Consider the following 11,706-nt stretch of genomic DNA (forward strand, 5'->3'; position numbering starts at 1 on the left):
ACTTATAGTCTTTGGGCCCATTATGAGCCCATAACGCTAAACACTAATTTTATTTACACAATGAAAGCCCTAAAAGCTTCTTCTCTCTTTGGGGGATGTCATCAATGGCGGAAGCTTGTGTACCGGAAGAGGTGCTTCAGCCGCTGCTCATTGCTTCGGATTTATCATACTCTCTAGAAGATTGCTTGAAGTATCTTCTAGAGTCTTCCAAGACCGATTCAGGCCGCTCCGATCTCGCTTCCAAGGCTGTCCTCCCCTGTATCCTACGTCTTCTTCAGCTTCTTCCTTCCCGCCACCACTATCTCAATCTCTCTCTCAAGGTCCTCCGCAACCTCTGCGCCGGCGAGGCTTCGAATCAAAACTCTTTCGTCGACCACGGCGGTTCTGCTATCCTCTCCGGCTTGCTTGCCGAGAGAACCAAACCCACCGAGGAGGAGGATTTCGAGACTGTTCGATTCGGGTTGCAGGTTCTAGCCAACGTTGTATTGTTCGGAGAGGAGAAACGTCAGAGAGATGTGTGGCTTCGCTTTTTCCCGGAGAGGTTCTGTTCAATCGCTAAGATTAGGAGGCGTGAGACCTCTGATCCTCTCTGTATGATTTTGTATACTTGCTTTGATGGATGCTCTGATCTTGCTTCTCAGCTTTGCACCAGTGATGGCCTTACCATCGTTGCTGAAACTATACGGACTTCATCTTCCGGTAATGATATGTTTATTTATGATTTGAGAGGCCTAGTTTTAGTTGAGGATCTTAAAAACCAAATCTTTTTTGTAATTGTTTGTTTGTAGTTGGGTCTGTGGATGATTATTGGCTCAAGTTACTGGTTTCGAGAATCTGTGTTGAAGACCATTGTTTCCCACAGCTCTTCTCCAAGTTATACAACAAGGATGCCGAAGATGAGACCAGGTTTACATCAGAGCAACCCTTTCTTCTGAGGATGGTGTCTGATATTGCAAATGAGAGGATAGGAAAAGTGTCAGTCCCTAAGGATACAACTTCTTCCATTCTTGGATTATTCAAGAGATCTGTTGACGTTTTTGATTTTGCTTCAAGTGAAAGATCCGAGCTTCCTACGGGTTCAACTATAGTAGACGTAATGGGTTACTCTCTGGTAATAATAAGGGATGCTTGCGCTGGAGGAAGCCTTGAAGAGCTCAACAAGGACAACAAGGATTCAGTTGATAATGTTGAATTGCTCTTGTCCTCTGGACTGATTGATCTCCTTCTTGATCTGCTTCGCAAACTTGATCCTCCAACAACAATAAAGAGGGCTCTAAAGCAGAGTCCTAGTTCTTCTTCTTCTTCAGTAAGCCCCTGTCCGTACAGAGGATTCAGGAGAGATATAGTGTCTGTGATTGGGAACTGCGCCTACAGAAGGAAAGAGGTACAAGATGAGATCAGGGAGAGAGATGGGCTCTTTTTAATGTTGCAGCAGTGCGTGACAGATGATGACAACCCTTTCTTGAGAGAGTGGGGATTGTGGTGTGTGAGAAATCTGCTGGAAGGGAACCCAGAGAACCAGCAAGTGGTCGCCGAGTTGGAGATTCAAGGATCTGCGGATGTGCCTCAACTCCGTGAAATTGGTCTCAGAGTTGAAATTGATCCTAAAACATCCAGACCAAAGCTTGTCAATGACACCTGAAGAAGCTTCAATGCCTTGGCTGATGTAATATGATTTCTTTTATTCTAGTTAGAATTAGGATTATGTGGTTTGTAATTCATTTCCATTTCAATAAATCTTATTTACTACAAAGGGGAGAAAGCTAATTCCCCTATGCAAGGTAAACTTCTTTACAGCCACCAGGACACGATGTTGTATGTACTGGTATCTATGTATGTTTATCTAATGACTGGATTTAAAATCAAGACACTTTTTGGGCCTATGACCAGCCATTATGATGTGAATCAGAACTTTTACAAATGATCTTACTCCGTAATCAGGTTATCTGCTGCGACTCAAGAATACCCTTAATCATGTAGTCTGCAATGTTCACGGTGTAAACACCCAAAATTTTCTCGAGAGCTTGGGTTTAGAAAACTAGAACCGCAGGAAGCTCCAGGAGCAGCCCTTCAGCAAAGGCACATACTACATTGGTAAGATGGTCCGGAGCAAAGGATACAAGAAGCTCCAGGAGCAGCCCTTCACTAGAGGCGCATACTACATTCTTAGATTATCTAATCCTCGTTTTTCTTAATGCATCTACTAGTTGGAGGTTGCGGGCAGGACATATATTCATGTGGCTGAAGGAACACAACGTCTTTTTTTTTTNTTTTTTTTTTTTTTTTTTTTTTTAAGATTTGGAATTGGCTTCATTGTTTCTACCTTTTTATGTTTGATTTCTGATTAGAAACATGGTTTCAAATGTGCAGTTTGTCAATGATTTTCACGGTCTTATCAGTCCCGTGCCTAAAGGGACTTCGCTTCCTCTTGTCTTACTCAGTTACTTGGTGAAGGTGCCAAAGATATTTTGAATTTTTTTACAACAGTTGTTCATGTCTTGATTTGATCCAGTCTTTAACTTTTGGTTTTCTTTTGTTGGTTGACCGTTTCAGTCCAAGAACGCACTGGTGTCGACCTTCTTGTCCTTTGATCAAATCGTTTGGCTTGGTAGATTATGCATATATAAGGTTGGATAAGTTTAAGGCAAAAATCCATATTGGTCTCTTGATGTTTAAGGTTGGACCGGGCCTGTTCTTCGCTATGGTACTTCGCTCTTCTTTGTTTGTTCTTTTATTGGTGCTAGAGTGAAAACCTTCATAAGTTTTGTTTAGAGTGTGTGCAAGTATTTTTCTTTTTACTTATTACACAAGTTTTTTGAAATTTTAAATCCTCAACTAGGTGTTCTACCATTGGACTATGTAAAAAAATAATAGACATTCATAAGTGTCTAACTTTTAAAATTTGCATTTTTTCAATTATAAATATAGTTGGATCCCATTTGGAGATGCTCTAATAAGTCTATAGAGACCCCTTCTGGGAAAGGAGTAGAAAATGTAATAGGATTGGTGCACAAGACCGATACATACAATGATACGTGATCATGGTTAGGTAGATTAGAGTATGGTTAGGACGTTTTAATTAATTGGTTTTGGTGCTTTAGTTTGTGCATTTGGTTTTCATATTTTCCATTCTACATTAAAGTATTTTGTATTTTCTACTAGATAAGGATCCGCCCGTTGTGCGGGTTTAAAGTTTTGTAAATAAAATTAAATTTAACAAAAATATATTAAAATTTGTTGTACGTTATTTATAATTTTTATTTTTATTATAATATACTGATCTATATCTATTTACAAATCTTTTATGTATGTTACCATTAAAAACATACTTTTTTACACCTATATAATGTATGTTACAAATATATTTTTACCACCACCTAGAAAATGTCTGTATGAACACATTAAACCAACTATTATATTTTTTTTTTACTTTTATTTTTGCATAATTTTTTTAATTATTAAAACATTTCGAATAAAAATAGTGTATAACCAACTATGGAGAGAACCTTGGCTCCGTCCTCCTCCCTTATGGAGAGAACCTTGCGTCCATCCTCCTCCATCATGATGAAAAACTTGGCTCCACCTTCCTCCCTTGGGGAGATAACCTTGCGTCCAACCTCCTCCACCATAGAGAGAACCTCAGCTCTGTCCTCCTCATGTGTGAAGAGAACATATTCACATTTTTTAGCTATCTCAAAATAGCTTGCTTGGACCACCAATGATACTAAAGACCATTTTTTAACGTCACAAAATCTTTTAATAGTAACTAATGTTAAATTTTCTAATGTATTCGGGGAAGTGTCTTTGACACACCATAATGTAGCTTTTGTCTCTAGAATGCCCCGACTGCCACATTGCTTAGTGAGCCCTATGTCCACGGGCCCACCTTCCTTAGTGGTCCCCGGGCCATATTTCTTAGTGGGCCCCACGTATATTCTTGGCTCACCCATATCTGACGGCCGGTTTGTTACGTCCGAGAAGCTTTAAATACTTGTTTACAGACCCTACAAATCACCATATGATATTTTCTTGTGTTTTGTCCTTACTCGCACATTTCCGACAATCAGTTCACGAAAAATCATCCATACTGAAACTACTCCAGCTCAAGCACGCTTCGCAAACCAGGGTGTATTAACAATCTCCGAAATCCTATGGATCTATTAACAACAATTTATATTTTTTTTAATCTATCTATCTATGTTTGTTGTAAGATTGTGTTTGATTAGCCTATTTTGTCTAACTATTAGGTTGATGAGCTTCTACTCATTATCTCCCTTTGGGATTGAATGAATGGTAACAATTATGTTTGCACAAAAAGGGTATATGACCAACCAATCAAGGTTGAGAAATTAAAAGAAAATTAAGTTGACATAAATATAGAAAATTATAAGCACAATAATATATGAATCCCTAATAATTCAAAAGTGAAAAGATAAATTAAATAAAACCATCTAAAAATACTATATTAAATTTTAAAATACAGTATAAGAAAAAGAGACACATATATTAATCTTTTTTTGGGTCAACATATTTATCTTACCTTTACATTAAAAAAGTTTTACCAATAAAACAAAGTTGAAAGTAATATTTTTGAGTAAATTATTTTGTTAGATGGAAAATATGAGATGATCTATGTTTAATTGTTTATATAGAAGTGAGTATTTACAAAATTTAGAATTAATAATTAACTTTATATTTTCCTTAATCCCATTTCTATTTTTTTGTAGAATTAATAACTTAAAATTAGAAAGTAAATAATATTATAATTTAAAATTTATGAAATATATATATATATATATATATAACCTCCTTATAATTATTAAAAAAACTTAAAAAATTTTATAATTTTTTGATAATTATCTTTTTACATTATTAATATTGTTTAAAACAAAATATTTTGTTTTTTTATTGTAATCTTAAATCCTTCCTATTAAATATTAACTTTTACACATGTCAAAATCTCAGATAAGTTTTTGATAATTATTTTTTCATAATATTAATATTGTTTAAAACAAAATATTTTGTTTTTTATTGTAATCTCAAATCCTTCCTATTAAATATTAATTTTTACACATGTCAAAATCTCATATTGATATAAATTTTGACACTATGTCAAAATCTTGTTAATGGCTAAATTTCAAAACCCAACTTTATTAGGGTTTTGATTAAGTTGTATTAAGGCATATATAATGGTCTTTATTGATTAATGAGAAGGCCCATTAACCATAATCTCTAAGAGAGAATTAGGGTTAAGAGAGAGCTAAGCTAAGCATTCATATCTTTCTTAATATCTCTATCAAAGAATTGGTTCAGAATAAGCTAAGCTAAGAATTTGTATTACAAATTGTAAGGCCAGTTATATTTCGAGATTTCGACCAACTCTGCGTCTGCGTATCTATCTCGCAGGTCATACATAACATAACACTAGTATTTGCTTCGAACCCTACAAATTAACCGTGCGTGTCAATCAAACACTGCCGTGTATCTGATGTTTGATTCCCGTAATTCTTACAGTTTCAATTTTTTTTAGGTTTTAAAAAAAAAAAACTCTTGAATGATGACGAGGGCTACGACGCCGGTGATGAAGAAGGCTACTCCGGAGGTTTCTGTGAATAGAACATTTGTCTTTTGGGACATCAAGAGTTTTCCGGTTCCCCCTGGCTTTGATCCACGACGGGTCCGTCAGTGCATTCAACGGTTGCTAAAGAATTATGACTACTCTGGTCCTGTCACCATCTACGTCGTTGGCATGATAACAGACGTCCATGATGACATCCTTCGAGCTCTCTCTTCCACTGGAATCATTCTTCATTACGCCCCCTACGGTTAGTTAGTAGTATCTTCTCATGCATCCTCATATACCTTCTCCTAATGAATAGAGATGATTTTCAAGTCTTTAATTAGTTTCGTTCTTATGAATCTGCAGGTACTTCAGACATCATGTCCCTTATGTTTGAGTGCATGGAAGATAATCCACCCCCAGCTAATATTTTGGGCATATGCTATCCAAGAGCCTTCGCCACACCTCAGAGTGGATTCAACCTTTTCAGGCCGTTTCCGTATTCTTCTGCTCAAGAAGACGCCATCAGCTGGATTAACTTAATTCTGGCAGGTCTGTGTGTTTCATTTTGGTCCTAGCTCTCTCACTGTGTTGTTGTTAATATTACCAGCGGCAAATCCGAACTAGCAGCTACTTTTTATTTTCCCGCAGTGTCAGGGTCACTTAAGCATGAGGATACGTTTCCTGAAACAGATGAATCTGCCAGCTGGTTTTGCATATTATGCTATGATCATCCCCCTGGTCAAGGCTTTGATTCTTTCACCAGTCATCTCTCTTCCCCAGAACATGTACTTACGGTAATCAAGCATCCTAGCCGAACCCTTTTTTTAACTCTTCTTGGTTTTGTTTTCCTAAATCTGACCCCATATGTTTTTCCACTGGATGTGCATTTGTTTTTCAACCTCAGAGGAATGGACACTTGACAATTGGGGACAATGAACCCATGAGTAAATTCGAGGACGAGGATGGGAAACCTTCCCCCATTGTCTGGTGGCGACCAATGGCAAGTTTTATTAATATATATCTGTTAACTTTGAGATTTCTCTAAAATTGTTTAGTTTTGTTTGCCTAAATCTGACCCCGTACGTGTCAAAACCTCTTACCAAAACTTTTCCTTTCTCACTTGTGTAGAAGCCTACCCGGGACGAGGCTGTGGCTGACACATTGGTCTTTTGGGACATAAATATGTTTCCGGTTCCCACGAGCTTCGATGCTTGCCGGGTCGGTCCGTGCATTAAACGGTTTTTGGAGCTACATGGCTACTGTGGTCATCACACCATCAACACCGTTGGCATACTAACAGACGTCCCTCCTTACATCCTTGAAGCGCTCTCTTCCACTGGAATCAATCTTTGTCACGCCCCCCACGGTTAGTATCTTCTCATCCTTTTATGTCTTAACTCCTACTGTAAATGGATGATGAATACACAGTCTCTCAAGTCTTTTAGTTTCTTCTGAAACAGGTACCTCAGACATTATGTTGCTCATGTCTCAGTGGATCTCTAAGAATCCACCCCCTGCTAATATTTTGGGCATATGCGATACGAGAAGCTTCCCTCCTCCTTTGAGTGGATACAACCTTTTCCGGCCGTTTTCCTATTCTTCTCCTGAAGAAGACGCCTTCCTCTGGGAAAGCTCTCTTCTGACGGCAGGAGGTGTGTGTTAGTCCCCTCCACCCTCACAGTGTTGTTGATATAACCTTGCAGTTCTGTTGCTGAACTTTTTAGGGATTCTACCGCTCTCAATATTAACAAACAACACTGTATAATGAAGGGGGAAGAAAGAAACAGCACCATAGTAGTGATCTTCCTCTTTTTAACAATTTCTTCTCTCGTTGCTATGATCAGCAATTAATTAACAAAGATACTATCATAGTTTATGTACAGTGCCTAATCAGTTATAGTTACACATTAAGCTCTTCTTACGCCCAAAATAATTTAACAATCTTCAATTCATAGATAAATGCAACTCTGCTTTGTGATCATATTGTGAGATTCTCCTGTATGGCAAGAAAGGATCCAACAATGTTTCCTCCGACATCGGGGAACTCCGCACTCCCTGGAAGTGGCCGGACTTTGCCTTTCCGATCAACTTCTACCGGATATTTCATCAGATGTCCTCTCATCTCCGAGACTTGCTCACTCCTAAACTGTTTCCAGTTCTCCTCCGCCATTGTTCTCACCTTGCTTACACACACTAGACTCTCCGGCTCAAAAAAGCAATCATCTGACGTTGCCATGTGCTCTGCCCAAAGCGACATTCTATATCCGAATATCTGCAAAATTGATGTCGAATATGTTCTTGAAATGACTCGGACTATGAAACCATGCATGTTTGGATTATCTTTGCGTGCGATTACCTGACCCCGTGGACCAGACTGTCGCCGTGCCCATGTATGTTGAGGCTGGTAAGCTCCCATAGCAATCTCTGTGTCTCTTGTCCCTTCCATTGATCTTTGGTTTATGTTTGCAGATCCAATTATCACATACTCATCATCAACAACCATCCCCTTTGAATGAACATATATCATAAATCTTCTGCTCTTTCGACATTGTGCCTATAACACCGTTTCAAATACAACTCATCATTCAACGACGACAGAAACAGCAGTAGCAAATCAAGCAGTTGGTTTGGTTACCTGAGCAGTGCTCTCGTTGCTTGAGCTTCCTGTGCCCGATTCGTTATTTTCGTTCACCATTTCTCTATTTCCAAGACAGAAGAAATTCAGATAGTCTTGTGGGGAGAATTCATCTTCGAGGCCAGCCTCTACTAAAGCATTGTTGATAGTTCCATACATCATTTGCATCGTCTTGTGCTACAAGGAAAGTAACTTTGACATTCAGTTTCAAAATCTTTCAGCACCTAGAAACTGTGTAAACACCTAAACGCCTAGTAATGGAAGGACCAATATGATTTTTACAAAACATCAAACTGGATCTACAAAAGTTACACATGTCTGATTCTTGGATCCATTCTCTTTTATTATAACAAGTTGTGCCTGAAAGAGACTCAGACGCTAACCACCCAACTACATGCAAATTTAAGAACATGCACAATCAACATTAGAACAAACTAATTTCTACTTTAGATGATCATTTGACCAGTTTAACGAAAGATGCAAGGAAAAAATCATGACATCAATATTGTCACATGGACTAAGAGAGAGAGAGAGAGAGAGAAGGTTAACGATTTGCAAAGACATATATATATTCACTAGAATTACCTGCCAATATAGAATTCTTTGTGTAGCGGCGCCGGTTGGAACTCCTTCTGGCCACATCGGAATGACAATATATGCAGCAAACCGTTCCTTTGATCTGATCTTATCAGCAATCTTCAAGGCAATTTCCATAGGAATCAGGTTGTTGGCACCTACATGAAAAACAACAATGAGCTCAACAAACAACCTTAAAGAGATGACCAAAGTTATCAAGACCATTGTCACAAGTTGAGAATCAATGCTCCCAACAATACTCAACTCAATAATTTTTTTCTAAAAAGACACTGAAATGTCAAAATCAAGTTGGAACCCCGGTTATCATTTATCAGATACTGTACCACTAATTCTCAACTGTTACACAAACTAAGTTTTCTTCTTTCTTGTATCTAAACAATGATCAACACACGTGAATTTGAAAAAATTATCCGAATTTTGTCTCTCTAATCATAAGCTCATTTGGAAAAGCAAGACATAAACAAACCTATGTCCTTGTGAGCATTCCAGTCGTAGGAGGATCCAATGAAATACTGGTTCTCGATGTAGATGAAGTGTTGAGCTGCACGAATGGCCTTTACATATGCAGTGTGTATGCTCATGTCAATGAGCACATTCTTACCGCACACCAAATTCTATCCAAACAAAATCCCTTTATCCATCAATTTCCCAGTCAAATAAGCGTCCACCAAATTATAATGAAAGCACAATTTTTCTTTGATATTTCAACTCACCTTGCTTGTAGCATATTTTGGATCCTTTGGGAAACCTTTCACAGAGTTTGAATTGATTGAACGGAAAATCTAAAACATAAACCAGACAACCATTAGCTTAGAAACAAATACAATTGGGACAATATTTTGTGGACCAAAGTATAAGATATGAATTGTCAACTTAAAGATGGGCATCTTTCATGGACTTTGTGAATTAGGCAGAACAAAACTTTGATACAATGGTCAAAAGACTCAAAACACCCATTTATTATATCATGGCCAGGCTAACTGTTACGACCTACGAGATGCTGATATTCAAACTAAAAGGGTTGGTTTCTGACCATATAAGAACGTCATCAAATTTTATATCTCCAGCCCCAATGCAGGGATCAAGAGTGTCATTGAATCTACATCTTGCTGTTATAGTAAACGCAATCTGTCACTTTTATAAAATAAGAGTTCCAAAGTGCTTACCTGAACATGCCAAGCCTCGGGGTCGTTTGCACTAACATTAGGAGCATCAAAAACTCCTAATATATCTGGAATCCTGTCGATCCTTAGTAATGCATCATCATACGATGTCTTCAATTTATTGATTCTGTGAGGCTTCGCAGCCTTCAGCCACCTCTCCTCAAAATTGGTCAGCACATCATACGCAGCTGGGCCATCAATCTTACTGTGCAAGTCATGCCAAGGTTCTCTTGGACAACCCGACACATCACCCTTAATTACATTTTAGTACGCCAAGTCAAGGTTTTCCCATTCAGAACAAAAGAAACTAACAACTAAGGATTACTTAGGTAATCACCAAGAATTTGAGAAGACAGAAATAACTGTAGTACCATTTAAGAAAGTTAAAAGCATTTTTGCTTTCTCCACTGCCAAAGGATATATCTTGCTAACAATTACTTAAGTATTTGACACCAAAGTTACACAAAGAATATTTAGAAAGGCAAGCAGACATACCGTGAAAGTGGGGTTGTGATAGTCACCTTTATGATCTGTTTGCAGCGTCCTAAACAACGGATGTTGTGGGGTATCATATCGGCCATCACATAGATCAAGTCCGCCCACAAAAGCTACGATTTTCCTTCTGTTACCTCCAGCATCAGCATCTACTATCAAGGTTTTTTGGTGGTGTGTATAGATGGTTCCAACTTCCTGATAAACTAAAATATAAATAGAAGTCGGATACCTCAACCAAAAAAAAAGACCAAAAATTCATGTTATACGTACCCTCTGTTTGACCCAACTATGTCGCTTTCCAGCATTTCGAGGGCATAGCAAGACTTGAACTGACGAGTCCTTGAAAAAACGGCGTGTCTCCTCGTCATGGGTTCCCATCACCCCATCCTGTTCAAAGTGAACAAATTGTGTCAATACCTAAAACATACATGAATCACCATAGATACACATACACTAAACCATGTCATCTAAGATACATATATCTCTATTGACTTATATATTTCTGCATAAAGCAGGCATTTCTCATACTTACTCGAATAAAACTGAAGATTAAACCCATCAAAAAGAATTCTGGTTTACAAGGAAAAGTAGGCTAACCATAAACGGAATGAACCTCAATAAGACTCAAGAAGCCAAAGCTGTTGACTTCTTGAGTCTCTAAAGATGTTCTGGTTCCTACCCTATAGCGAAACTAACATATTGCACTTCACAACCAATAAAGAAGAACGGACTTGAGGTTTCTAATAACTTACTGTCATGTATCCCAAGATGTTTTGTGAAGTTGGGTCGTCCCAAACCAAAAGCAGGACTCTCACACCTTCTCGGGACTTTGATCGTAGGAGCTCACCCAGTGTACATTCTGAAGCAGGATCTTCTTTATCCCGAACAAGCCTGACATTATGCCACACTGACCAGCCTGTAATATAAATCAAACGTCTAGCTTGACAAATGGCATGAAACATATCATGCCAACACTTGCCATGTTCGTAATACATTCCATTGCCGAGTTTTATTCTCGGGAGAATCCCATCAGGTACATGTGCATCTTGGTACAAAGTCACACTACCACCTTCCCTAAGAGGAAAATAAGTTCCAGGAACCCCCTGGTAATAAGGACCTGCACCAACTCCGCTGTGATAAAAACTGAGGTTATCCATTGAAGTATATTGAATCGATAATGATAGAGTTGCCCCTGGTTTACTAGGCTTTCCATTGCTGTCCCGAATAGAGTAAGTCCCTTCAATTCTTGCACC

At 38.2% G+C, this 11,706-nt stretch overlaps 4 protein-coding genes across 4 annotated transcripts in view; 3 read left to right on the top strand and 1 right to left on the bottom strand.

Annotated features, from left to right (window-relative positions):
* On the top strand, positions 61–1,881 carry LOC104711725 (ataxin-10-like). Its single transcript, XM_010428458.2, has 2 exons — positions 61–699; positions 789–1,881. The coding sequence occupies exons 1-2, from the start codon at positions 96–98 to the stop codon at positions 1,640–1,642; spliced, it is 1,458 nt and encodes a 485-aa protein (XP_010426760.1). The 5' UTR covers positions 61–95; the 3' UTR covers positions 1,643–1,881.
* LOC104746742 lies at positions 5,558–6,720 on the top strand. The gene is made up of 5 exons (XM_019229490.1): positions 5,558–5,825; positions 5,927–6,112; positions 6,212–6,357; positions 6,468–6,563; positions 6,619–6,720. Exons 1-5 carry the CDS (start codon positions 5,558–5,560, stop codon positions 6,718–6,720), a joined length of 798 nt encoding a protein of 265 aa, XP_019085035.1.
* LOC104711743 lies at positions 6,560–7,245 on the top strand. Its single transcript, XM_010428483.1, has 2 exons — positions 6,560–6,929; positions 7,024–7,245. Exons 1-2 carry the CDS (start codon positions 6,746–6,748, stop codon positions 7,224–7,226), a joined length of 387 nt encoding a protein of 128 aa, XP_010426785.1. The 5' UTR covers positions 6,560–6,745; the 3' UTR covers positions 7,227–7,245.
* Positions 7,368–11,706, bottom strand: part of LOC104711735 (phospholipase D beta 2-like) — a 6,674-nt gene continuing 2,335 nt past the window's right edge. Inside the window, exons 3-11 of the mRNA XM_010428469.2 lie at positions 10,724–10,840; positions 10,454–10,648; positions 9,962–10,210; positions 9,509–9,577; positions 9,262–9,409; positions 8,784–8,932; positions 8,199–8,375; positions 7,920–8,117; positions 7,368–7,835 (exon numbers count right to left, since the gene is read on the bottom strand). Of these exons, the coding sequence (XP_010426771.1) occupies positions 7,542–7,835; positions 7,920–8,117; positions 8,199–8,375; positions 8,784–8,932; positions 9,262–9,409; positions 9,509–9,577; positions 9,962–10,210; positions 10,454–10,648; positions 10,724–10,840 (1,596 nt within the window). The 3' untranslated portion in view covers positions 7,368–7,541. The remainder of the gene's footprint in view (positions 7,836–7,919; positions 8,118–8,198; positions 8,376–8,783; positions 8,933–9,261; positions 9,410–9,508; positions 9,578–9,961; positions 10,211–10,453; positions 10,649–10,723; positions 10,841–11,706) is intronic.

Source organism: Camelina sativa, chromosome 2 (genome assembly GCF_000633955.1).
Source record: "Camelina sativa cultivar DH55 chromosome 2, Cs, whole genome shotgun sequence".
NCBI classification, from domain to species: domain Eukaryota; kingdom Viridiplantae; phylum Streptophyta; class Magnoliopsida; order Brassicales; family Brassicaceae; genus Camelina; species Camelina sativa.

Coding starts and splice junctions, on each gene's coding strand:
- LOC104711725 (XM_010428458.2), top strand. CDS start 96: ATGTCATCAATGGCGGAAGCTTGTGTACCGGAAGAGGTGCTTCAGCCG. Junction 700..788: donor TATACGGACTTCATCTTCCG/GTAATGATATGT, acceptor GTTTGTTTGTAG/TTGGGTCTGTGGATGATTAT.
- LOC104746742 (XM_019229490.1), top strand. CDS start 5,558: ATGACGAGGGCTACGACGCCGGTGATGAAGAAGGCTACTCCGGAGGTT. Junction 6,113..6,211: donor GATTAACTTAATTCTGGCAG/GTCTGTGTGTTT, acceptor ATTTTCCCGCAG/TGTCAGGGTCACTTAAGCAT. Junction 6,358..6,467: donor CCCCAGAACATGTACTTACG/GTAATCAAGCAT, acceptor TTTCAACCTCAG/AGGAATGGACACTTGACAAT.
- LOC104711743 (XM_010428483.1), top strand. CDS start 6,746: ATGTTTCCGGTTCCCACGAGCTTCGATGCTTGCCGGGTCGGTCCGTGC. Junction 6,930..7,023: donor TCTTTGTCACGCCCCCCACG/GTTAGTATCTTC, acceptor CTTCTGAAACAG/GTACCTCAGACATTATGTTG.